Here is a 27,936-nt window from a genome sequence, read left to right on the forward strand (position 1 = left end):
TCTGAATTGAGCAAGACAAGATATTTTACCATCCATCCCTCTGCTTCGTAAGCCTCTTCTTCTGCTAGACTACTACGTATTTCCCTGTGTTTGGTTTGGATAAAAAAAAGCCAGTTCACTTAATACTTGTGGGACAGCTAAACATTTAAACCTTCCATTTAAAGGGATCAAGTGTATGCATTGTTTGGTTATGTTAACCAGATGTGTTAGTTTTTCATGATCTGAATCCCTTCTTAAAAAACGGCAAAGTGAGAGAAAATAAACATGACATCGCCCAACACAAATTGTGGACTATTGTGTATTTGGACGAAATCCTTCTCTAGGTTGGAGGGCTTTTTCCATTTGCTAAGGGATGCTGGGGAGTGACAGTTTGACGTTGATTGGTGTGTTGACTTGTGGAATAGGAGAGCTTCACCTGTAAAGAATACAACCACAAAGCAATTTATACAACGAGCTACACTGCTCCAATTATAATGCTTTTCTTCAATGGAAAATGTGTGCTTTGAAACATACTGCAAAAAAATACTGTGACTACAAATGTATCCATTTTCAATAAAAAAACTAGTCTGATTTTATCATTGGAAAAAAAAACTTTGCAATGAAGAAATGACCCGTATTGCTTTTGGAAAGAATGCATCTTGTTGATGTAGATGTTTCCTTGAATCACAATCGACCATCAGTCTCTGAGGATATATATATATTTCAATGAAATACCAAATAAGGGATATACTGTATTAGGAACTAGTCTACCATCAACTTCACCTGTTCATGTATTACACATGTACTGTACACAGCAGCTCCAAAATGTATGTTTAAATAAAAGGGAGCAGGCTCTCTTGGCCTGCTCTGTGGAAACTGGAAAAAGTCATATGCAGGGATACAATCAAACTGTTTGCACAAGCTGGGAAGTGTCAATTTCACACAGTTAAAATATACTGCGGAAACAAGAAATGTAACCTACAGTACAATGGACCATAAAAAAATGGCTTCCATTCAGAAAAGTGGGCTGTGAACAACATTGACTGCCGACACCAACCGTAATGGCTTGGTTCTCTACTCAGGGTGGGGAATTACTAGAATGGCATGGGTACATTCAATATGGCCGCCAGCACACCCATCACGTTTACTTGAATGGGGATTTCCATTCAATGAATTATATTTCTATGGTGGGGAGAGGGACTTACCATACACTTGTTGGGCTTCTCTCCCGAGTGGACCCTCATGTGGATGAGGAGTTTGTAGCGGGCGTTGAAGGGCTTGTAGCGGCGGATGCAGCCGGCCCAGAAGCAGGTGAAGTCCTCCCCTTTGCGCTGGTCGATGTGCACCTTCTCGATGTGCCTCACTAGCTCCTCCTGCTGCTCGTACGCCACACTGCAGTCAATCCAGCGGCAAACCTGCTTGTCGCTGAGCGGCCCACCGTCCTCTCCCCCGACGGGGCTCGAAGTCTTGAGGCTCAAGAGGAGAGAAGATGAAGATGATGTGGGCTGGTTCTGAAGGTGCAGCAAGCCCCCCGGGCTTGGGCCCCCGTACTGGTGCAGGTGGTAGGGTGGGGGCATGGAGGGCCGCGGGGGGGCAGGGTGGTGGGGGTGAGGACGGAGGTGGCTGGCAGCAGTGCGGCCGGTCAGGTGGTTATAATGGTGGTGATGGTGGTAGTGGTGCTGAAAGAGCCCCTCCTCGCTGGGAGAGAAGTCATCTAGAGGCTCCTGTTTCAGAGCTCCTCCACCGGCCCTCTGACAGCCCTCCAGCATAGACACGTTCCCAAGCAGGCCTCCCGTCATCAGGGCCCCACTCATCAGCAGACCCAGCCCATCGGCGCCTGCTCCTCCTCCTCCTCCACCCCCCGGCTGCATGGAGCCGGGCTCCTCACACAGTCCCTGGTTCTGCTGCTCCGGGTCCAGAGACGACACGGAGGAGGAGGAGGAGCCCGAGGAGGAGCCCGAAGAGAGGGACAGCAGGCAGGCGGCAGGCGAGGGCAGCTGACAACTCTCCTGCGAGAGGGGCTGCTGGGGGCTGCTGCACTGCTGGGGGGGTGGGGGCTTGTGGGGGCCAGCCCGGGAGGAGAAGCCGCCGCTGGGCTGGGGTGAGGGGTTTGTCCGGAGCCCGTTGACACAGGCCACCACGGACATCTGGGAGGAGCAGATAATGGCGGTGATATCGATCCCCTCGGTGGCGGTGACGACGGCGTTCGCGACGGCGCTAGCGTTACTGCTGGCAGCGGCAGACTGGGAAGCCAGGGACAGGCAGCGTCTCTTCAGGCTGCTAGTAGTGAGCAGCCGCGCTGAATGACGGGAGCCGCTTGGGGACAAAGACAGCGGGGAGGAGTCATCTTCATTATTAAACGGGTACGCCGAGTCTGCCGATAGAGCACTGCCTAAGCCACTGCCACCACCGCTTCCACCGAGAGGACCCTCCATCTCCCCCCGCCGGACCCCAATGTTTCCCCGGCTGTTCTGGAAGGCACCCTGGATTGTGGTGGGGACCCCTGGTCCCTGTGAGATGTTGTAGCCCATGGATGCCTCCTGTTTGATGGGATAGGAGAGAGGAAGTGCCCTGGTCCCGTTGGAGGTTCCGCAGCCTGGGTCGGGAGAGGCCAGGGATCTCTGGAAGGCAGAGGACCTGTAGAGGGGAAAAACACACGGCAGGGAATCTGAGCAGAGCGAGGCTATTAGGACAACACAGGGGCGAATATGAGCACTATTAGCCGCCCGCTGTTGATAGATAAAGGCCACGGCTGTCTGGGTCCTGCCAAGCCATCCTTCCCACACGCCGCAGCTTTCAGCCCTCGCACAACAGCAAGGCTGTGAGCTGCAGACCTGGCCTAGAGTGGGCTCTCTTTCTCCCCCTCTCTCTTTCTCTGCTCTCCCGTGCTCTCGTTCTTTGGCTACAAGAATAACATCTCACCCCAGAGAGCCCCCACAGAACTAAAAGTATTTTAGTCAGGGGGTCTAACATCCACTTCACACAGCCAGCGGACTTTCAGAGAGAAACGGAAGGTTAGTTAGTGACTTGTGGTGTCCCTTTCAAAACAAGGCAGCATCCACCAGAAGCAGATGATCCGGGAGTGATTTCATGAATAAATGAAAGGGGACCTTGAGCCCTGTGAGCAGTTATGAATGGGCATTTATGGCTAAGAATAGGAGAGCGGCAGATAGAGAGGACAGAAGAAGAGGCGATGGATGAGCCTTCTTGTGTGTCACTAGTTTGACAGGCTTTGATGACACAAAGGGGTTAAACCTAAGCCTACATGTTGGGATAAATAGGAGTCACCTGGTTTGTTGGCATAATGGCGGCCTGTGAAGGGTCAGCGTTTACAATACTGTGTATTATGGTGGGAATCTTGCCCCCGGTGAATGGGGAGCCAGGTCGTATTTCTCCATGCGTCGCTGTGATGTCCTACATAATAATTCCTGTCAGTTCGCTCATTATGGATTTTGTGCAAAGCTCTTGAGTGATGTGAGAAGGCCCCTCTTTCTCTCTCTCCTGTCTCCATGAAGGAATTGCCTTTGTCCTCTCTCTCTCTCTCTCTTCTCTCCCTCTCGCTCTCTCTTTCTCTATCTCTCCCTCTCTCTCGACGCACACTGGGGAAAAGTACTAGATAGAGCCAGAGATGGACTTTTTCGTAGTCAATAAAGAGTGTGTGAGAGAGAGAGAGAGAGAGTGCCCCCCCTTTCTTTCATGAGCGCTATTTCCTGTTTGGCTGCAGCGATGGCATTCGGAGACAATATGGGAGAATTGAATGTCTCTCCAGAAGCACTTTGGAGTGTATAGAGGCCAGAGAGGGTGATAGGAATCTTTTTCTGACCAGTGAATAGATGTTACGTAGTGTACCTGCCTCCTCTATGAGAAATGTCATTACATGCTATAGGTAATTACATTTGACAGATGAAGTACGCATTTATATGGGGATTATTATCAATACCATTACCTGCGTAGAATGATTACTGTTCATTTTATCAGTATGATAATGTTATTAGTGTTAATACGATAGTAGAACGTGTACTGCTAACATCATTTCAGGTGTTTCAAAAAATACAAAACAATCTGATCAACAGAAACAATCGACAGACGGCTATACTGTTTCAGGCCTGCACTGACCCCTATGTTGCCGGTGTTCTTGTCAGAACCTGTCTTGTCGTTCTTACCTGGCTTCAGCGTGCTGCTGCTGGCTGTCCTGCAGATGAAGGTTGTGTGTGGGTGTGGGCCGCTCACAGTGGACACTGTGGTAATGACCCACTGGACCTGGCTGGCTCCCTGGTGGCACCGGCACCGCCAGACTCTGCCCACAGCGCATCAGTGTGCCCTCACTGCCCCCCAGCTCTGGCCCACTCTCCTTCTCTGGGCAGTACGCACCGCTGCAGCTGCCGTTCACTGGAAAAGGGGAAGAGAAGGGATGAAAATGTCTGTCTGTCTGTAACCCTCAAATTCCCTAAAATAAGATAGGATTTTATTCATTCCCAAAGGGGAAGTTTGTTTGCACAAGCAAATACACACAACACCAATAAATACAACACTTATGATGACAATGACAGCACTGTAAACCCCTCAGAGTCCCCCTCTAGCTGGAAGTTGGCTCTGCTAGCCTGTTTCGCTACTCTAACGACAGAACAGAGAGATTAATAACTGCCATAGAGTGCAACAGATCTCCTCTGAGACGCTTCCATCAGTGACATGTTGAAAGTGTATCAAATTACGATCGATCTCAGGAGAACAATCGCTGGCTTCGAAGTTTGTGGACCCGTTGAGATATGGAGTGGTTTTGTGCTCTTTGGTGAACTTTTAAAAAAGCTGATGACGTCAAAAGATTAGACTTGTGTAAGTTGTTGTTGAACTGTGTACAGATAAGCAAAAACAAAAAAGCGTGATTATTATTATTATTATTTTTTACTGCATCCAGTTAGCATATACAACAGACGTTTTGGCTTCACAGCCTTCTTCAGTGTGTAGACAATAACACTTTATAGCGTGGATCTCATTGATATTATTAGTACTGTGGGAAAACGAAACAAGAGCGAGAAATTAGCTAATTATTTGCATTGATGAATGTTCCAAAATGTTCCATGTGTTTGTCACTTTGCTATTGAAGAGACACTCAGTCAATCCACAACCGGGTAATTCTATTTCGATTACAGGAAATGTGTTTTGTGTTGAAATTGTGAGAGAGTTTGCTGAACCACTAGCATAAACAATATATATATTTAGCACCACATGACATGAATATAACCAAGAAAAGCTTTTTTATTTTTTGGGGGGGGTGGTTGTGTCTAACAAAATGTTTCCATAAAACACATCAGAATATGACTAGAGATCTGAAATTTGACACATGAAAGTGAGTGAAGGGGGGTGGCTGTGTATGTCGAAATATTTCCAGAAGGAAAGACAATACCCCCGATGCTTGTCCGTGTGTAGGAGGCCATATGTCCCTGCTCCAACCTCCCTAACTCAATTTCTCAAATTGAATTTAGCTCATAATGATGTTATTGACAATGTTATCACATCTCTTGAGCTATTATCAATGCAGGCACCCAAACACTCCTTAAGTGATATAAAGGAATGAAAGGAAAAAAGAGATGGAGGAGGAAGGCATGAGGATAGAGAAAACAGAAAGACGAGGATGAAATAACAGGCAGAGAAAGATTTTTCTTCTTCTTTTAAACACGATAGTAGTCAGCGAGAGAGAAGGAGGGAGGGAGAGGCAGACGGACAGAGAGAGGGAGAGGTTGTGAAGAAGTCACAGAAAAACAAGTTACGGTGGAGATGTGTGGTTGGCATTGGAAAGAGAAAAAGAGACTAGGGGAGAGGTGGCGAGAGGGAGAGGTGATGCACAGGGAGCGAGAGGGGACCGGTATAGAAAGTCAGTGCAACCGCTGCAGTGTCGCTCGCTGAGGGACTTTGAGAGGCATGCTGGTTTCACTCAGAGCCATAAACAGAAGGCAAGAACTCTTTCAGCTCTGTTCTGTTTTCAAGGAATACAAATGGTTCTGTTTATAAAGTTCTGGAGTGTCCTGCCTCTTCTTTTTTTTCTTTTTCTTCTTGGCTGCGCGTTTCCACAGTTAGCATATCCAACTGTGTTTGTGTATTGAAAACTTCAAGGCCTGTTGATTGACGGCCAAGTATTTCTTGCCTCATCTGGAATAAGAGTGATTCAATCAGGACGGCCAATGGTGACATGAGTCAGGATAGAGAATTCAAAATGCGTGTACACCATGGCTTTGACCGTGTGTAACCTTTCACTATGTACAGTCACACACAGGTGCACACGCACACGCAAACACGCACCACATGTTCTAAAGAGTGAATATACAGATGTAGGATCTTAATTTGAGCCACTCTGCTACAGCGGGAAAATAATCCTGCAGTAACCAGAAATGTGAATTATTATGTTGATTATAATTCATGGACATTTTTTCATTTTGAGGAAATCAAGTCGGATATGTATTTATTTCTTTTAAAATGGTTCTCCCCAATTTCGTGGTATCCAATTTGTAGTTAGTCTTGTCCCATCGCTGCAACTTCCGTACGGACTTGGGAGAGGCGAAGGTCGAGAGCCGTGCATCCTCCGAAACACAACCCAGCCAAGCCGCACTGCTTCTTGACACAATGCCCGCTTAACCCGGAAGCCAGCCTCACCAATGTGTCGGCGAAAACATGGTGCACCTGGCGACCATGTCAGCGTGCATTGCGCCAGGCCTGCCACCATGAGTTGCTAGTGCGTGATGGGACAAGAACATCCCTGCAGGCCAAACCCTCACCTAACCCGGACGACGCTGGGCCAATTGAGCACCGCCCCATGGGTCTCCCGGTCACGACCGGCTGCGACAGAGCCTGGACTCGAAGCGGGATCTCTAGTGGCACAGCTTGCACTGCGATGCAGTGCCTTAGACCAATGCGCCACTCGGGAGGCCAAGCCTGACTTTTCTAAGTGGAAATTACCAACTTTAGAAGCCTTTTAAAAACTGAAATACACTTCAAGTTTGCATTTCCTGCTGTACAGGAAAATTCTCAGCAGAAAAAGAGTAATCAAATTAAGATCCTACAACTGTATTAGTATGTGCACTTCCAAGCACCCTATAAAATACACAGCCAAAGTGAGAACAGCATAAAGCCTATGGTCTAACCATACCATTTAATATTTTCTGTACGGTACGTCTTTAAGATGTAGCTTATGTTCGGATCAGGTACGATGAACAATGAAATACAACATATACCCAGCCACACATTCAAGCCAAGTAAAATACAACACACTTCAGAAGAGGCATTCTCTGCTTCCCTGTTTGGAAACAGTTGCTGTTTGCCAGTAGAAAGTACTTTATGTAAATCAAGGCAAAGCTGCGTGAACACCGCAAACATGCCAGCGGAGTGATGACCTATGATTTGTTCTCTTTAAAGAGATTGGGGTGGCAGGTAACCTAGTGGTTAGAGCATTGGACTAGTAACCGGAAGGTTGCAAGATCGAATCCCCGAGCCGACAAGGTAAAAATCTGTCGTTCTGCCCCTGAACAAGGCAGTCATTGAAAATAAGAATTTGTTCTTAACTGACTTGCCTAGTAAAATTTAAATCAATAAAATACAAACAATTGTTTCAAGCTTTGCTACGGTGTGTTTGGCAATCTTTGGAGTTGCCTTCCTGAGCACGGACCTTTGACCTGGCACTCCAAGAGATACCCATATCTATGAAGGAGAGGATGAGAGGAGGAACATGGCTCCGGATCAGGAAATAGTGAGGTATAGAGGAGATGTTGCAGCAGGAGGAGAGGACATCGGGAAAAGGAGAAGATGTATGTTACGTTTGGTATGGTTACATAAGACAGATGGTTACTTAACCTCTTGAACCTCTGGGGGCAGTAATTTCATTTTTGGATGAAAAACGTTCCCGTTTTAAACAAGATATTTTGTCACGAAAAGATGCTCGACTATGCATATAATTGACAGCTTTGGAAAGAAAACACTCTGACGTTTCCAAAACTGCAACGATATTGTCTGTGAGTGCCACAGAACTAATGCTACAGGCGAAACCAAGATGAAATTTCATACAGGAAGTGAGCCAGATTTTTGAGGCGCTGTGTTCCAATGTCTCCTTATATGGCTGTGCATGCGCAAGGAGAGAGACTACACTTTCTGTCGTTTCCCCAAGGTGTTTGCAGCATTGTGACGTATTTGTAGGCATATCATTGGAAAGTTTACCATAAGAGACTACATTTACCAGGTGTCCACTCGGTGTCCTCCGTCAAAACTATTGCGTAATCTCCAGGCGCGTGCCTTTTTCCATTTTGAACAGAGGAGAAACCAAACTGCCACGAGTGACTTATCATCGAATAGATATGTGAAAAACACCTTGAGAATTGATTCTAAACAACGTTTGCCATGTTTCTGTCGATATTATGGAGTTAATTTGGAAAAAAGTTTGCGTCAGCCAAACGTGATGAACAAAACGGAGCTAAGCTTGTGAGCCAATATATTTATTTCATTTCATTTGCGATTTTCATGAATAGTTAACGTTGCGTTATGGTAATGAGCTTGAGGCTATAATTACGCTCCCGGATACGGGTTTTTGATTAACAAAACGGAGCGATTTCTCCTACACAAATAATCTTTTTGGAAAAACTGAACATTTGCTATCTAACTGAGAGTCTCCTCATTGAAAATATCCGAAGTTCTTCAAAGGTAAATTATTTTATTTGAATGCTTTTCTTGTTTTTGTGAAAATGTTGCCTGCTGAATGCTAGGCTTAATGCTATGCTAGCTATCAATACTCTTACACAAATGCTTGTGTAGCTATGGTTGAAAAGCATTTTTTGAAAATCTGAGATGACAGTGTTGTTAACAAAAGGCTAAGCTTGTGAGCCAATATATTTATTTCATTTCATTTGCGATTTTCATGAATAGTTAACGTTGCGTTATGGTAATGAGCTTGAGGCTATAATTACACTCCCGGATACGGGATTGCTCGTCGCAACAGGTTAAGGCAAAAATGAAAGTCGGGGTGGATCGGTGGGTGTATAACGCAAACCTTTAGTAACCCAAAGATTCTAAATTTGAATCTCATCACGGGCAAATTAGCTACTTTTTTTACTACTTTTTAGTTGCTTTGCAACTACTTAGCATGTTAGCTAACCATTCCCCTAACCTTAACCATAACTCCTAAACTTAACCCTAACCCCCAATCCTAACCCTTAGCCTAGGTAACGTTAGCCAGCTAGCTAATATAAGCCACCTATACAGAATTTGTAACATATCATACATTTAGCAAATTCGTAACATCTTCTATGTTTAGAAAATTCGTAACATATTGTAAATGACATATAAAACAAATTGTTATTCATAATATATACAAGATGGGTGATGGAATCCATAAATTAATAAATACCATATGAAACGTAACATATCCTACTATAAAATGCCATGTTCTGGATTTACGTACAGAATAATACGAAATGCTTTGAGACCAGGTTGCGAGAGGAGCCTAAACTGTATGGAGATGATTAGGACTAGGGTTTAGGGTATATCATCAGGAAAAACTGTCCCTAGTTGTAGGCAATTGGTAGGACAAGGAGTTTTCCCTGATCAGTTCACACCATATAACTAGTCTATCTTTAGATCTAGATTAGAACAGTCACTCTTCTAAAATAAACCAGGGTGCCTCCACTCCAGTCACTGTGTCTGTTCTAAAGTCCTATAGTTGTTCTATATTCCATAAAGCATACAGACTGAACGCCCGGCTGAAAGCTTTGCTACATTAACAGAATCAGTCATGCTCAGGCTAGTAGGAGAAACAGGCTTCTCAACATATGGTGGCTTGGAAGGAAACCAACCGTAAATTCAGTTTATATTGAATATGCCATGGTAATTCAACATTGCGAGTATTTCGTTGTGTGTTAGGGCTGGCTTGATCAGGAGGTGGAAGCCAGTGGAAGCACCTGGGACCGAGGTGAAATGGAAGACACACAGAGCCGGTGACAGAGATAGAGAGAGAGATGGAGGGAGGGTGAGAGAGAGGTCCATTGTTGCGCTGACACAGTGATGGGAACACGCAGGGGTCAGATCAGTGCTGACTGGTCATGTTGCGGTTGGGTCCTGTAACAGTGGTCACGGGTGGTCTCTAAGGAACCATTTAGGGCTTTTTTTCCCCCCAATTCTCTCCAAAATGTGAGCTGAAATGAACTCCATGATTTCAGTCGTGTATTTTGTAAGTGAAATCGTTTTGAAGAGGGGGGTTCATTGGTTGCTCTGATAATGATATGCACACTTGCAAGCCTTCAGAGCCAATTAGAGGTGACAATCTCAGGGCATGAGATCAGGGAGAGACTCGTTACATGCCGATGCCAGAATCACCGCGGGCAACTGTGCTGCTCTATCAAGACCATGTACAGATGTGCTTTTGGCCCATCCTTACAAACACCCACTGATGTCAGCATTCACAACCAGAGAGAGCTGAGACGAAGCCCCGAAGAAGGCCTCTATTGTTATCCCCCCTTCTTGTTCTTACACACCTCCCAGAAAAACAAACTTGTGGAGCAGGACCACACGAAGATACCCTGTTTGATACCATGGTTATAGATCTATTACTATCATTGTGGGATGATTAGAAACGGTTGAGCTCACGGATCCCCCCCCCCCCACGGGGGGAGATAGTGAGATTAGATGAGAAGAATATCTCTCTATTACACAGGAACAAACACATAAACTATAGACGCAGACATGGGGTAATTATAAAGGGATATATGTGGTTACTGGAGAACGTCTATTGAGGGACATATGTGATTCTTATTTTGGCTTGTGTCAAGGGGAGAAATGAGGTTCCAATCACACCCTTATTGATTCGGTGTTCTTAGGTCATCCATTTGTCACGCTTCCTCTGTTTCAAACCCCCTCGAGAACACAAAGCAAAGCCATAAAAAAAAAAATCAGACGCATCGACAAACCACAAATGGAAAGTCCTTACAAACTATTTCCATGGATGAATTCATCCGGTTCTGCATTTGGAGATAAAGAGACAAGACAGGCAAACAAATACAATTAACCAGAACAAATGTCATGCTCTCTCTTTTGACTCGTTGACGTTGATCTGGTTTAGAAAAACGTATTTCCATATGAGTGCCACATCTGTATCCCAAATGGCACCATATTCCCATATAATGCACTACTTTGGACCAGAGCACTATGGGCCCTGGCAAGAAGCAGTGCACTAAAGGGAATAAGGTGCCATTTGGCATGCACATGTGTACAGTAAGGCTGTACTCTTGTTGCCAAAGGGGCAAATCATCAGAGAGTCATGTTGAGATAAATCAGTTTGTGCTTTGGCTAACTCCCTCTCTATCTGAATGACTAATAAATGACTAATAAAACAGAACATCCCACATGTCTCCAACAAAGAAAGGGCATGGCTAACCCCACAAAAAAGTGACTATTATCTCCAGATTTGCATGTCCTGTATTGTATTCCTCAATGCATTCTACACTCAGAATGACCTGATATTCAGTCACGTCACCATATCACATCACATGCTATCATTCTGAACCCAGCATTCCTTGAATAATGGATCGCTCTCATTTCACACAAATTACGATAGGATTCAGATTCTGATCGTCGGTCTCTCTTTCGGGTCTCGGTCTCTTTCTCCGTCTTTCACAGTCTCTTCTCTCTCTCTCTCTCTCTCTCTCTCTCTCTCTCTCTCTCTCTCTCTCTCTCTCTCTCTCTCTCTCTCTCTCTCTCTCTCTGTGTCTCTCTGTTCTTTGTCTATCTGATCTCTCTCTCTCTCGCGCGCGCTCTCTCTATAGTCTCTATGGACAATAGTACTGCTGCATCTGATCAGCAGATGTCCTGGTGCGGTACATGATTAAGTGTAATTGGTGGTAATCTCAGGCGATTTTTTTTCCCCCGGTGACACTTGATTTTCTATAATTCTCGCCTCTGCCTTTTAAGTCACCTAAGCGCTGTTTCAAGTGCTGGGGTGAGACTGCGCTTGTGCCAGTGTTTAATGTGTTTAAGTCTTCTGAATAAAAACAGATGTGCAGATGTTTTTGGGGGAGCGGAGGAGGTGAGGGGGGAAGAGGAGGAGGTGAGGAGGGAAGAGGAGGAGGTGAGGAGGGAAGAGGAGGAGGGAAGAGGAGGAGGTGAGGAGGGAAGAGGAGGAGGGAGGAGGGAAGAGGAGGAGGGAAGAGGAGGAGGTGAGGAGGGAAGAGGAGGAGGGAGGAGAAGACGGGAAGCGTTCAAGAGGTGTACTGTACTGAGAGAGGCTAGCTTTGTCCGGAGGGAACTGGCGGCATGGGCTTTGGTAAAAAAAAAAGAATGTGTGCGCTATATAGGGAATTGGGCACAATTTGGGACACAACCCATGTCAGGGCCCAGACGCTAAAATATCTCAACTCAAGAAACAACAAGCTGCCAAAACCACAAGACGGATGCACCTGGAAATCCAGCGTGCCAATTCAACCCGTTGCCACATTGGGCTCCATAAATCATAAGATGAGCACACGAACGGTTAATAATAATCAGTTCATTCTTCCTCTTCCTCTCTTCTCGATTTATATAACACTTATAACACACAGCATGACTGGGGTGGGAGATGACAGGCTGGAGAAGTTTGCGGGATGCTCTGTGTTGTGTGACTGCTGTCCTCCGCAGATGTTGTGTATTACAGTCCAAAGCTGCCTTCTCCTGGTTTAAATCTCATAACTCATCTATATTTGTGTCTGCTGCATAGGCCCAGAACGTATTTGTTTGCTTAGTAATGGATGTATGATTGAAAAACCTGGGGGCACAAGTAAATGAAAAATAACAAACTCGAAAGGACAGCTACTTTAAACAGGTGCTCGACGGAGTGAGGGAAAAGAGGGGGAAGAAGAAAAACAATTCAATTAGGAGGACAGAAATGTCTCTGTTTACTTAGAAGGATTACCAGTACGAGCAAACAAGGAATTTTCATGAGGATGAAATAAGATTGTTATGGATATTAGCTGTGCTCGTAAAGGTATCCCATGTTTCTCCTTGATTTGTCATGAACAACTTCACCTTGAATTCAAACTATGTGTGACGAAGAAAAACTATTTTCTGAAACATTATGACAATTTAAAGAACCAAAGCAAGTAATAGCAAATCCCCACAAAAATCTCCAAACTCTGTGTAAAGTCTGTTGTCCAATCACTGCGTTCCCCTGCATGGTGTTATGACTAGTCAAACATCTCCAAAATTTGTGTAAAGTATGTTGTCCAATCTCTGCATCCCCCTGCATGGTGTAATGACTAGTCAAACATCTCCAAACTATGTGTAAAGTCTGTTGTCCAATCACCGCATGGTGTAATGAATAGACAAACATTTTCAAATTATGTGCAAAGTCTGTTGTCCAATCACTGCATTCCCCTGCATGGTGTAATGATTCGTAAAAAAATGTCCCATCTCTGTGTAAATTCTGTTGCCTAATCACTGCATTCCCTTGAATGTTGTGTGGAACAGTCAAAAAACTCCAAACTCTGTGTAAACTTTCCTGTTCAATCACTGCATTTCCCTGCATGGTGTAATAAATAGTCAAAATCTCCAATCTCTGTGTAAAGTCTGTTGTCCAATCACTGCATTCACAGCAAGGTGTAATGAATAGACAAACATCTCCAAACGATGTGTAAAGTCTGTTGTCCAATCACTGCATTACCCTTCATGGTGTAATGACTATTCAAAAATAGACAAATTCTGTGTAAAGTCATTTGTCCAATCACTGCATTCCTCTGCATGGTATAATGACGAGACAAAAATCACCAAACTCTGTATAAAGTTTGATTCCCAATCACTGAACTCCCCTGCATGGTGGGATGAATCGTAAAAATCTCCCATCTCTGTGTAAAGTCTGTTGTCCAATCACTGCATTCCCCTGATTTGTGTAATTACTCGCCAAAAATAGACCAACTCTGTGTAAATTCTGTTGTCCAATCACTGCATACCCCGGCATGGTAAAATGACTACTCAAACATTTCCAAACTACGTGTAAAGTGTGTTTCACTGAAATCACTGAATTCCCCTGCATGGTGTAATGAATCGTAGAAATGTCCCATATCTGTGTAATGTCTGTGGTCCAATCAATGCATTCCCCTGCACAGTGTAAAGACGAGTCAAACATTTCCAAACTCTGTGTAACGTCTGTTTTCCATTCACTGCATTCCCTTGCATGGGGTGGCAGGGTAGCCTAGTGGTTAGAGCGTTGGACTTGTAACCGGAAGGTTGCAAGTTCAGACCCCCGAGCTGACAAGGTACAAATCTGTCTTCCTGCCCCTGAACAGGCCCACTGTTCCTAGGCTGTCATTGAAAATAAGAATTTGTTCTTAACTGACTTGCCTAGTTAAATAAATGGTGCAATGAATATTCAAACATTTTTAAAGTCTGTTGGAAATCACTGCATTCCCTTGCATGGTATAATGACGAGACAAACATTTCCAAAGTCTGTTGTCCTATCACTGCATTCACCTGCATGGTAGAATTACTAGTCTAAAATAGACAAAGTCTGTTGTTCCCCTGCAAGGTGTAATGACTTGTCAAAAATCAACAAACTCTGTGTAAAGTCTGTTGGCCTATCACTGCATTCCCCTGCATGGTGTAATGAATAGTCAAAAATCATCAAATTCTGTGTAAAGTCTGTTGTCCAATCACTGCATTCCCCTGCATGGTGTAATGAATAGTCAAAAATCTCCAAACTGTGTAAACTTTGATATTCAATCACTGCATTCCCCTGCATGGTGTAATAAAAAGTTTTTAAAAATCTCCAAACTCTGCTTAAAGTCTGTTGTCCAATCACTGCATTCCTCTGCATGGTGTAATGACTAGACAGAAATCACCAAACTCTGTGTAAAGTTTGTTTCCCAATCACTAAGGAGATGATTGTGGACTTCAGGAAACAGCAGAGGGAACACCCCCCTATCCACATTGATGGGACAGTAGTGGAGAGGATAGTAAGTTTTAAGTTCCTCGGCGTACACATCACAGACAAACTGAATTGGTCCACCCACACAGACAGCATCGTGAAGAAGGCGCAGCAGCGCCTCTTCAACCTCAGGAGGCTGAAGAAATTTGGATTGTCACCAAAAGCACTCACAAACTTCTACAGATGCACAATCGAGAGCATCCTGTCGGGCTGTATCACCGCCTGGTACGGCAACTGCTCCGCCCACAACCGTAAGGCTCTCCAGAGGGTAGTGAGGTCTGCACAAAGCATCACCGGGGGCAAACTCCCTGCCCTCCAGGACACCTACACCACCCGATGTCACAGGAAGGCCATAAAGATCATCAAGGACAACAACCACCCGAGCCACTGCCTGTTCACCCCGCTATCATCCAGAAGGCGAGGTCAGTACAGGTGCATCAAAGCTGGGACCGAGAGACTGAAAAACAGCTTCTATCTCAAGGACATCAGACTGTTAAACAGCCACCACTAACATTGAGCGGCTGCTGCCAACACACTGACTCAACTCCAGCCACTTTAATAATGGGAATTGATGGGAAATTATGTAAAATATATTTACATTTACATTTAAGTCATTTAGCAGACGCTCTTATCGAGAGCGACTTACAAATTGGTGCAAACACCTATGACAACCAGTGGAACAGCCACTTGCATCTAAATCTTGTTGGGGGGGGAGAAGGGGGGTGAGAAGGATTACTTACCCTTACTTACCCTATCCTAGGTATTCCTTGAAGAGGTGGGGTTTCAGGTGTCTCCGGAAGGTGGTGATTGACTCCGCTGTCCTGGCGTCGTGAGGGAGTTTGTTCCACCATTGGGGGGCCAGAGCAGCGAACAGTTTTGACTGGGCTGAGCAGGAACTGTACTTCCTCAGTGGTAGGGAGGCGAGCAGGCCAGAGGTGGATGAACGCAGTGCCCTTGTTTGGGTGTAGGGCCTGATCAGAGCCTGGAGGTACTGAGGTGCCGTTCCCCTCACAGCTCCGTAGGCGAGCACCATGGTCTTGTAGCGGATGCGAGCTTCAACTGGAAGCCAGTGGAGAGAGCGGAGGAGCGGGGTGACGTGAGAGAACTTGGGAAGGTTGAACACCAGACGGGCTGCGGCGTTCTGGATGAGTTGTAGGGGTTTAATGGCACAGGCAGGGAGCCCAGCCAACAGCGAGTTGCAGTAATCAAGACGGGAGATGACAAGTGCCTGGATTAGGACCTATATATCACTAGCCACTTTAAACAATGCTACCTAATATAATGTTTACATACCCTACATTATTCATCTCATATGTATATGTATATACTGTACTCTATATCATCTACTGCATCTTTATGTAATACATGTATCACTAGCCACTTTAACTATGCCACTTTGTTTACATACTCATCTCATATGTATATACTGTACTCGATACCATCTACTGTATCTTGCCTATGCCGCTCTGTACCATCACTCATTCATTTATCTTTATGTACATATTCTTTATCCCCTTACACTTGTGTCTATAAGGTAGTAGTTTTGGAATTGTTAGCTAGATTACTTGTTGGTTATTACTGCATTGTCGGAACTAGAAGCACAAGCATTTCGCTAGACTCGCACGAACATCTGCTAACCATGTGTATGTGACAAATAAAATTTGATTTGATTTGATTTGGTGTAATGACTATTCAAAAATAGACAAATTATGTGTAAAGTCATTTGTCCAATCACTGCATTCCTCTGCATGGTGTAATGACGGGACAAAAATCACCAAACTCTGTGTAAAGTTGGATTCCCAATCACTGAACTCCCCTGCATGGTGGGACGATTCGTAAAAATCTCCCATCTCTGTGTAAAGTCTATGGTCCAATTAATGCATTCCCCTGCATGGTGTAATGAATATTCAAACATTTCCCAACTCTGTGTAAAGTCTGTTGTCCAATCACTGCATTCCCTGTCACGCCTTGGTCTTAGTATTTTGTGTTTTCTTTATTATTTGGTCAGGCCAGGGTGTGACATGGGTTTATGTTGTTGTATTTCGTATTGGGGTTTTTGTATTATTGGGATTGCGGCTGAGTAGGGGTGTTGTATGGGCTTGGCTGCCTGAGGCGGTTCTCAATCAGAGTCAGGTGATTCTCGTTGTCTCTGATTGGGAACCGTATTTAGGTAGCCTGGTTTCGCTTTGTATTTCGTGGGTGATTGTTCCTGTCTCTGTGTAGTTTCACCAGATAGGCTGTAATTAGGTTTCACGTTCCGTTTGTTGTTTTTGTATTTTGTATAGTTATTTCATGTGTCACTTTTTTCATGAAAGTCATGAGTAACCACTACGCTGCATTTCGGTCCGACTCTCTTTCTACAAACGAAGAACGACGTTACATTCCCCTGATTTGTGTAATTACTCGTCAAAAATAAGCCAACTCTGTGTAGAGTCTGATGTCCAATCACTGCATTCCCCTGCTTGGTGTAATTATTAGTCAAAAAATCTCAGAACTCTGTGTAAATTCTGTTGGCCAATCACTGCATTCCCATGCATGGTGTAATGACAAGACAAACATCTCCAACTCTGTGTAAAATATGTTGTCCAATCACTGCATTCCCCTGCACTGTGTAAAGACTAGTAAAAAACAGACCAACTCTGTGTAAAATATGTTGTCCAATCACTGCATTCCCCTGCAAGGTGTAATCACTACTCAAACATTTCCAAACTATGTGTAAAGTATGTTGTCCAATCACTGCATTCACCTGAATGGTGGAATTACTAGCCAAAAATAGACAAACTCTGTGTAAAGTATGATGTCCAATTACTGCATTCACCTGCATGGTGTAATGAATCATAAAAATGTCCCATATCTGTGTAAAGTCTGTGGTCCAATCAATGCATTCCCCTGCACAGTGTAAAGACGAGTCAAACATCTCCCAAATCTGTGTAAAGTCTGTTGGCCAATCACTGCATACCCCAGCATGGTAAAATGAATACTCAAACATTTCCAAACTATGTGTAAAGTATGTTGTCCAATCACTGCATTCCTCGGCATGGTATGATGAATCGTAAAAAATCTCCAATCTCTGTGTAAAGTTTGTTGTCCAATCCCTGCATTCCCCTGCATGGTGCAATGACAAGACAAACATCTCCAAACTATGTGGAAAGTCAGTTGTCCAATCACTGCAATACCCTGCATGGTGTTATGACTATTAAAAAGTAGACAAACTCTGTGTAAAGTCTGTTGTGCAATCACTGCATTTCCCTGCATGGTAAAATGACTACTCAAACATTTCCAAACTATGTGTAAAATCTATTATCCAATCAGGTTTGTTGTCCAATCAATGCATTCCCCTGCATGGTGTAATGAATACTCACACATTTCCAAACTCTGTGTAAAGTCTGTTGGCCAATCACTGCATTCCCTTGCATGGTGTAATGACGAGACAAACATCTCCAAACCCTGTATTCAGTTTGTTGTCCAATCACTGCATTGCCCTGCAAGGAGTAATAACTAGTCAAAAATCTCCCAACTCTGTGAAAAGTTTGTTGTCCAATCGCTGAATACCCCAGCACGGTGTAAGGAATATTCAAACATTTCCAAAATCTGTGAAAAGTTTGTTGTCCAATCACTGCATTCCCCTGCATTGTGTAATGAATAGTTAATAATCTCAAACCGCTGAGTTAAATCTGTTGTCCAATCACCTAATTCACAGCATGGTGTAACGAATAGTCAAACATTTTCAAACTCTGTTTAAAGTCTGTTGTCCAATCACTGCATTCCCCTGCATGGTGTAATGACTATTCAAAAATCATCAAACTCTGTGTTAAGTTTGTTGTCCAATCACTGCAGTCCCCTGCAAGGTGTAATGAATTTTCAAACATTTCAAAATTCTGTGTAAAGTTTGTTGTCCAATCCCTGCATTCACCTGCATGGTGTAAAGACTAGTCAAACATCTCCCAAATCTGTGTAACGTCTGTTGTCCAATCACTGCATTCCCCTATTTGGTGTAATTATTAGTCGAAAATAGACCAACTCTGTGTAAAATATGTTGTCATATCACTGCATTCCCCTGCACTGTGTAAATACTACTCAAAAATCGCCCAACTTTGTGTAAAGTTTGTTGTCCAATCACTGCATTCCTCTGCTTGGTGTAATTACTAGTAAAAAATAGACCAACTCTGTGTAAAGTCTGATGTCCAATCACTGCATTCCCCTATTTGGTGTAATTATTAGTCGAAAATAGACCAACTCTGTGTAAAATATGTTGTCATATCACTGTATTCCCCTGCACTGTGTAAATACTTCTCAAAAATCGCCCAACTTTGTGTAAAGTTTGTTGTCCAATCACTGCATTCCCCTGCATGGCGTAATAAATAGTCAAAATCTCCAAACTCTGTGTAAAGTCTGTTGTCCAATCACTGCATTCCCCTGTATGGTGTAATGAATAGTTAATTATCTCAAAACGCTGTGTTAAATCTGTTGTCCAATCACCTAATTCACAGCATGGTGTAATGAATAGTCAAACATTTTTAAACTCTGTGTAAAGTTTGTTGTCCAATCACTGCATTCCCCTGCACTGTGTAAAGACTCGTCAAACATCTCCCAAATATGTGTAAAGTATGTTTCCCAATCACTGCATTCCCCTGTATGGTGTAATGAATATTTAAACATTTCCAAACTCTGCGTAAAGTCTGTTGTCAAATCACTGCATTCCCCTGCATGGTGTTATAAATAGTAAACATTCTCCAAACACTGTGTAAAGTCTGTTATCCAATCAATGAATCCCCTGCATGTTGTAATGAATAGTCAAACATCTCAAAACTCTGCGCAAAGTCTGTTGTCCAACCACTGCATTCCCCTGCATGGTGTAATGAATAGTTAATCATCTCAAAACGCTGTGTCAAATCTGTTGTCCAATAACCTAATTCAAAGCATGGTGTAAAAAATCTCCAATCTCTGTGTAAAGTCTGTTGTCCAAACACTGCATTCCCCTGCATAGTGTAATGACGAGTCAAAAATCTCTCAACTTTTTGAAAGGTTTGTTGTCCAATAACTGCATACCCCAGCATGGTGTAGTGACTAGTCAAACATCTCCAAACTCTGTGTAAAGTCTGTTTTGCAATCACTGCATTCCCCTGCATGATAAATGACTACTCAAACATTACCAAACGATGTGTAAAGTATGTTGTCCAATCACTGCAATACCCTGCATGGTGTTATGACTATTAAAAAGAAGACAAACTCTGTGTAAAGTCTGTTGTGCAATCACTGCATTTCCCTGCATGGTAAAATGACTACTCAAACATTTCCAAACTATGTGTAAATTCTATTATCCAATCAGGTTTGTTGTCCAATAACTGCATACCCCAGCATGGTGTAGTGACGAGTCAAACATCTCCCAACTCTGTGTAAAGTCTGTTGCCTAGTCACTGCATTCCCTTGAATGTTGTAAGGAATAGTCGAAAATCTCCAAACTCTGTGTAAAGTCTGTTGTCCAATCAATGCATTCCCCTGGATGGTGTAATGAATACTCACACATTTCCAAACTCTGTGTAAAGTCTGTTGGCCAATCACTGCATTCCCTTGCATGGTTTAATGACGAGACAAACATCTCCAAACCCTGTATTCAGTTTGTTGTCCAATCGCTGAATACCCCAGCATGGTGTAATGAATATTAAAACATTTCCAAACTCTGTGAAAAGTTTGTTGTCCAATCACTGCATTCCCCTGCATTGTGTAATGAATAGTTAATCATCTCACACCGCTGAGTTAAATCTGTTGTCCAATCACCTAATTCACAGCATGGTGTAACAAATAGTCAGAAATTTACAAACTCTGTTTAAAGTCTGTTGTCCAATCACTTCATTCCCCTGCATGGTGTAATGAATTTTCAAACATTTCAAAATTCTGTGTAAAGTTTGTTGTCCAATCACTGCAGTCCCCAGCATGGTGTAATGACAAGTCAAAATCCCAAAACGACGTGTAAAGTCTTAGGTCCAATCACTGCATTCCCTGCAAGGTGTAATGAATTTTCAAACATTTCAAAATTCTGTGTAAAGTTTGTTGTCCAATCACTGCAGTCCCCAGCATGGTGGGGCTGAGTCACTGGCTTGCTGGGGCTCTCTCGTGCCGTCCCTGGGGGGGGGGTGCGTCACCTGGGTGGGTTGATTCACTGTTGTGGTCGGCCTGTCTGGGTTGGCGCCCCCCTTGGGTTGTAACGTGGTGGAGATCTTTGTGGGCTATACTCGGCCTTGTCTCAGGATGGTAAGTTGGTGGTTGAAGATATCCCTCTAGTGGTGTGGGGGCTGTGCTTTGGCAAAGTGGGTGGGGTTATATCCTTCCTGTTTGGCCCTGTCCGGGGTGTCCTCGGATGGGGCCACAGTGTCTCCTGACCCCTCCTGTCTCAGCCTCCAGTATTTATGCTGCAGTAGTTTATGTGTTGGGGGCTAGGGTCAGTTTGTTATATCTGGAGTACTTCTCCTGTCCTATTCGGTGTCCTGTGTGAATCTAAGTGTGCATTCTCTAATTCTCTCCTTCTCTCTTTCTTTCTCTCTCTCGGAGGACCTGAGCCCTAGGACCATGCCCCAGGACTACCTGACATGATGACTCCTTGCTGTCCCCAGTCCACCTGGCCATGCTGCTGCTCCAGTTTCAACTGGCCTGGGCCCTAGGACCATGTCCCAGGACTACCTGACATGATGACTCCTTGCTGTCCCCAGTCCACCTGGCCATGCTGCTGCTCCAGTTTCAACTGTCCTGCCTTACTATTATTCAACCATGTTGGTCATTTATGAACATTTGAACATCTTGGCCACGTTCTGTTATAATCTCCACACGGCACAGCCAGAAGAGGACTGGCCACCCCACATATGCTCTCTCTAATTCTCTCTTTCTTTCTCTCTCTCGGAGGACCTGAGCCCTAGGACCGTGCCCCAGGACTACCTGACATGATGGCTCCTTGCTGTCCCCAGTCCACCTGACTGTGCTACTGCTCCAGTTTCAACTGTTCTGCCTTATTATTATTCGACCATGCTGGTCATTTATGAACATTTGAACATCTTGGTCATGTTCTGTTATAATCTCTACCCGGCACAGCCAGAAGAGGACTGGCCACCCCACATAGCCCGGTTCCTCTCTAGGTTTCTTCCTAGGTTTTGGCCTTTCTAGGGAGTTTTTCCTAGCCACCGTGCTTTAACACCTGCATTGTTTGCTGTTTGGGGTTTTAGGCTGGGTTTCTGTACAGCACTTTGAGATATCAGCTGATGTAAGAAGGGCTATATAAATACATTTGATTTGATTTGATTTGATTTGGTGTAATGAATATTCAAACATATCCAAACTCTGTGTTATATTTGTTGTCCAATCACTGCATTCCCCTGCATGATGTCATGACTCGTCAGGCATCTCCAAACACTGTGAAAAGTCTGTTGTCCAATCACTGCATTCCCCTGAATGGTGTAATGACGAGACACAAATCTCCAAACGATATTTAAACTCTGTTGTCCTATCAATGCATTCCCCTGCATGGTGTAATGAAAAGTCAAAAATCTCAAAACTCTGTGTAAAGTCTGTTGTCCAATCACTGCATTCCCCAGCAAGGTGTAACGACTCGTCAAAAATCTCCAAACACTGTGTAAAGTCTGTTGTCCAATAACTGCATTCCCAAGCAAGGTGTAATGACGAAACACAAATCTCCAAACGATATGTAAACACTGTATTCCAATCAATGCAAGATGTAATGACTAGTCAAAAATCACCAAACTCTGTGATAAATGTGTTGTCCAATCACTGCATTCCCCTGCAAGGTGTAATGAATTTTCAAACATTTCAAAATTCTGTGTAAAGTTTGTCGTCCAATCACTGCAGTCCCCAGCATGGTTTAATGAATATTCAAACATATCCAAACTCTGTGATAAATGTGTTGTCCAATCACCGCCTTCACCGCATGGTGTAATGACTGTTCAAAAATAGACAAACTCTGTGTAAAGTTTGTTGTCGAATCACTGCATCCCCCTGCATAGTGTAATGAATAGACAACCATCTCAAAATGCTGTGTTAAATCTGTCCAATCACTGCATTCAACTGCATGCTGTAATGACTCATCAAACATGTCCAAACTCTGTGTAAAGTCTGTTGTCCAATCACTGCATTCCCCTGCATGGTGTAATGACGAGACACAAATCTCCAAACGATATGGAAACTCTGTTGTCCAATCAATGCATTCCCCTGCAAGGTGTAATGACTAGTCAAAATTCTCCCAACTCTGTATTAAGTTTGTTGTCCAATCACTGCATTCCCCTGCAAGGTGTAATGACTAGCCAAACACCTCCAAACTCTGTGGAAAGTCTGTTGTCCAATCAATGCATTCCCCTGCAAGGTGTAATGACTAGCCAAACACCTCCAAACTCTGTGTATAGTCTATTACCAAATCACTGTTTTCCCCTGCATGTTGTAATGAATAGTCAAACATCTCAAAACTCTGCGTAAATCTGTTGTCCAATCACTGCATTCCCCTGCACTGTGTAAAGACGAGTAAAAAATCTCCCAACTCTGTGTAAAGTTTGTTGTCCAATCACTGCATTCCCCTGAATGGTGTAATGAATAGTCAATCATCCCAAAACGCCGTGTTAAGTCTGTTGTCCAATCACCTCATTCAAGGCATGGTGTATTGAATAGTCAAACATTTTCAAACTGTGTAAAGGCTTTTGTCCAATCACTGCATTCCCCTGCATGGTGTAATGACGAGACACAAATCTCCAAACGATATGTAAAGTATGTTGTCCAATCACTGCATTCCCCTGCATGGTGTAATGACTAGACAAACATCTCCAAACTCTATGTAAAGTCTGTTGTCCAATCATTGCATTCCCCTGCAAGGTGTAATGACTAGTCAAAAATCTCCCAACTCTGTATTAAGTTTGTTGTCCAATCACTGCATTCCCCTGCAAGGTGTAATGACTAGTCCAAAATCTCCCAACTCTGTATTAAGTTTGTTGTCCAATCACTGCATTCCCCTGCAAGGTGTAATGACTAGTCAAAAATCTCCCAACTCTGTGGAAAGTCTGTTGTCCAATCACTGCATTCCCCTGCATGTTGCAATGAATAGTAAAAAAATCTCACAACTCTGTGTAAAGTCTGTTGTCCAATTAAAGCATTCACTGCATGGTGTAATGACTCATCAAACACGTCCAAATTCTGTGTGAAGTCTGTTGTCCAATCGCTGCATTCCCCTGCACTGTGTAATGAATATTCAAACATTTCCAAATTCTGTGTAAAGTTTGTTGTCCAATCACTGCATTTCTCTGCATGGTGTATTGACTAGTCAAACATCTCCAAACTCTGAGGCAAGTCTGTTGTCCAATCACTGCATTCCCATGCAAGGTGTAAAGACTAGTCAAAAATCAAGAACTCTGTGTTAAGTTTGTTGTCCAATCACTCCAATCCCCTGCATGGTGGAATGAATATTCAAACATTTCCAAACTCTGGTACAGTCTGTTGTCCAATCACAGAATTCACCACATGGTGTAATGACTCATTAAACATGTCCAAATTCTGTGTGAAGTCTGTTGTCCAATCTCTGCATTCCCCTGCACTGTGCAATGAATATTCAAACATTTCCAAATTCTGCGTTGTCTCTTGTCCAATCACTGCATTCCCCTGCATGTTGTAATGAATAGTAAAAAATCTCACAACTCTGTGTAAAGTCTGTTGTCCAATTAAAGCATTCACTGCATGGTGTAATGACTCATCAAACATGTCCAAATTCTGTGTGAAGTCTGTTGTCCAATCTCTGCATTCCCCTGCACTGTGTAATGAATATTCAAACATTTCCAAATTCTGTGTAAAGTCTGTTGTCCAATCACTGCATTCCCATACAAGGTGTAAAGACTGGTCAAAAATCAAGAACTCTGTGTTAAGTTTGTTGTCCAATCACTGCATTCCCCTGCATGTTTTAATCAATAGTAAAAAATCTAACAACTCTGTGTAAAGTCTGTTGTCCAATCACTGCATTCCCCTGCATGGTGTAATGACTAGCCAAACATCTCCAAACTCTGTGTATATAGTCTGTTGCCGAATCACTGTTTTCCCCTGCATGTTGTAGTGAATAGTCAAACATCTCAAAACTCTGTGTAAATCTGTTGTCCAATCACTGCATTCCCCTGCACTGTGTAAAGACGAGTAAAAAATCTCCCAAGTCTGTGTAAAGTTTGTTGTCCAATCACTGCATTCCCCTGAATGGTGTAATGAATAGTCAATCATCTCAAAACGCCGTGTTAAGTCTGTTGTCTAATCACCTCATTCATGGCATGGTGTAATGAATAGTCAAACATTTTCAAACTGTGTAAAGGCTTTTGTCCAAACACTGCATTCCCCTGCATGGTGTAATGACAAGACAAAAATAACCAAACTCTGTGTAAACTTTACTGTCCAATCACTGCATTCCCCTGCATGGTGTAATGACGAGACACAAATCTCCAAACGATATGTAAAGTATGTTGTCCAATCACTGCATTCCCCTGCAAGGTGTAATGACTAGTCAAAAATCTCCCAACTCTGTGGAAAGTCTGTTGTCCAATGACTGCATTCCCCTGCATGGTGTAATGACGAGACACAAATCTCCAAACGATATGGAAAGTCTGTTGTCCAATCAATGCATTCCCCTGCAAGGTGTAATGACTAGTCAAAAATCTCCCAACTCTGTATTAAGTTTGTTGTCCAATCACTGCATTCCCCTGCAAGGTGTAATGACTAGTCAAAAATCTCCCAACTCTGTGGAAAGTCTGTTGTCCAATCACTGCATTTCCCTGCATGGTGTAATGACGAGACACAAATCTCCAAACGATATGTAAACTCTTTTGTCCAAACAATGCATTCCCCTGCAAGGTGTAATGACTAGTCAAAAATCTCCCAACTCTGTATTAAGTTTGTTGTCCAATCACTGCATTCCCCTGCAAGGTGTAATAACTTGTCAAAAATCTCCCAACTCTGTGTAAAGTCTGTTGTCCAATCACTGCATTCCCCAGCAAGGTGTAAAGACTAGTCAAACATCTCCAAACTCTGTGACAAGTCTGTTGTCCAATCACTGCATTCCCATGCAAGGTGTAAAGACCAGTCAAAAATCAAGAACTCTGTGTTAAGTTTGTTGTCCAATCACTCCAATCCCTGCATGGTGTAATGAATATTCAAACATTTCCAAACTCTGGTAAAGTCTGTTGTCAAATCACTGCATTCCCCTGCACTGTGTAGACTATTCAAAAATCTCCCAACTCTGTGTAAAGTTTGATGTCCAATCACAGCATTCACCACATGGTGTAATGACTCATTAAACATGTCCAAACTCTGTGTTAAGTCTGTTGTCCAATCACTGCATTCCCCTGCATGTTGTAATGAATAGTAAAAAATCTCACAACTCTGTGTAAAGTCTGTTGTCCAATTAAAGCATTCACTGCATTGTGTAATGACTCATCAAACATGTCCAAACTCTGTGTTAAGTCTGTTGTCCAATCACTGCATTCCCCTGCATGGTGTAATGACTAGCCAAACATCTCCAAACTCTGTGTATATAGTCTGTTGCCAAATCACTGTTTTCCCCTGCATGTGGTAGTGAATAGTCAAACATCTCAAAACTCTGTTTAAATATGTTGTCCAATCACTGCATTCCCCTGCACTGTGTAAAGACGAGTAAAAAATCTCCCAAGTCTGTGTAAAGTTTGTTGTCCAATCACTGCATTCCCCTGAATGGTGTAATGAATAGTCAATCATCTCAAAACGCCGTGTTAAGTCTGTTGTCTAATCACCTCATTCATGGCATGGTGTAATGAATAGTCAAACATTTTCAAACTGTGTAAAGGCTTTTGTCCAAACACTGCATTCCCCTGCATGGTGTAATGACAAGACAAAAATAACCAAACTCTGTGTAAACTTTACTGTCCAATCACTGCATTCCCCTGCATGGTGTAATGACGAGACACAAATCTCCAAACGATATGTAAAGTATGTTGTCCAATCACTGCATTCCCCTGCAAGGTGTAATGACTAGTCAAAAATCTCCCAACTCTGTATTAAGTTTGTTGTCCAATCATTGCATTCCCCTGCAAGGTGTAATGACTAGTCAAAAATCTCCCAACTCTGTGGAAAGTCTGTTGTCCAATGACTGCATTCCCCTGCATGGTGTAATGACGAGACACAAATCTCCAAACGATATGGAAAGTCTGTTGTCCAATCAATGCATTCCCCTGCAAGGTGTAATGACTAGTCAAAAATCTCCCAACTCTGTATTAAGTTTGTTGTCCAATCACTGCATTCCCCTGCAAGGTGTAATGACTAGTCAAAAATCTCCCAACTCTGTGGAAAGTCTGTTGTCCAATCACTGCATTCCCCTGCATGGTGTAATGACGAGACACAAATCTCCAAACGATATGTAAACTCTTTTGTCCAAACAATGCATTCCCCTGCAAGGTGTAATGACTAGTCAAAAATCTCCCAACTCTGTATTAAGTTTGTTGTCCAATCACTGCATTCCCCTGCAAGGTGTAATAACTTGTCAAAAATCTCCCAACTCTGTGTAAAGTCTGTTGTCCAATCACTGCATTCCCCAGCAAGGTGTAAAGACTAGTCAAACATCTCCAAACTCTGTGACAAGTCTGTTGTCCAATCACTGCATTCCCATGCAAGGTGTAAAGACCAGTCAAAAATCAAGAACTCTGTGTTAAGTTTGTTGTCCAATCACTCCAATCCCTGCATGGTGTAATGAATATTCAAACATTTCCAAACTCTGGTAAAGTCTGTTGTCAAATCACTGCATTCCCCTGCACTGTGTAGACTATTCAAAAACCTCCCAACTCTGTGTAAAGTTTGATGTCCAATCACAGCATTCACCACATGGTGTAATGACTCATTAAACATGTCCAAACTCTGTGTTAAGTCTGCAAGTCACTGCATTCCCCTGCATGTTGTAATGAATAGTAAAAATCTCACAACTCTGTGTAAAGTCTGTTGTCCAATTAAAGCATTCACTGCATGGTGTAATGACTCATCAAACATGT

General features: G+C 43.4%; 1 protein-coding gene across 2 annotated transcripts in view; it reads right to left on the bottom strand.

Moving 5' to 3' along the window:
* LOC118387194 (zinc finger protein GLIS1) overlaps window positions 1-27,936 on the bottom strand; it is a 130,115-nt gene that overhangs the window by 49,241 nt on the left and 52,938 nt on the right. For both annotated transcript variants that reach the window (XM_035775371.2, XM_035775367.2), the window contains exons 3-4: window positions 4,143-4,368; window positions 1,185-2,616 (exon numbers count right to left, since the gene is read on the bottom strand). In XM_035775371.2, coding sequence (XP_035631264.1) covers window positions 1,185-2,616; window positions 4,143-4,368 — 1,658 coding nt within the window. The remainder of the gene's footprint in view (window positions 1-1,184; window positions 2,617-4,142; window positions 4,369-27,936) is intronic.

The sequence above is a fragment of the Oncorhynchus keta genome, chromosome 1 (assembly GCF_023373465.1).
Source record: "Oncorhynchus keta strain PuntledgeMale-10-30-2019 chromosome 1, Oket_V2, whole genome shotgun sequence".
In the NCBI taxonomy this organism is placed as follows: domain Eukaryota; kingdom Metazoa; phylum Chordata; class Actinopteri; order Salmoniformes; family Salmonidae; genus Oncorhynchus; species Oncorhynchus keta.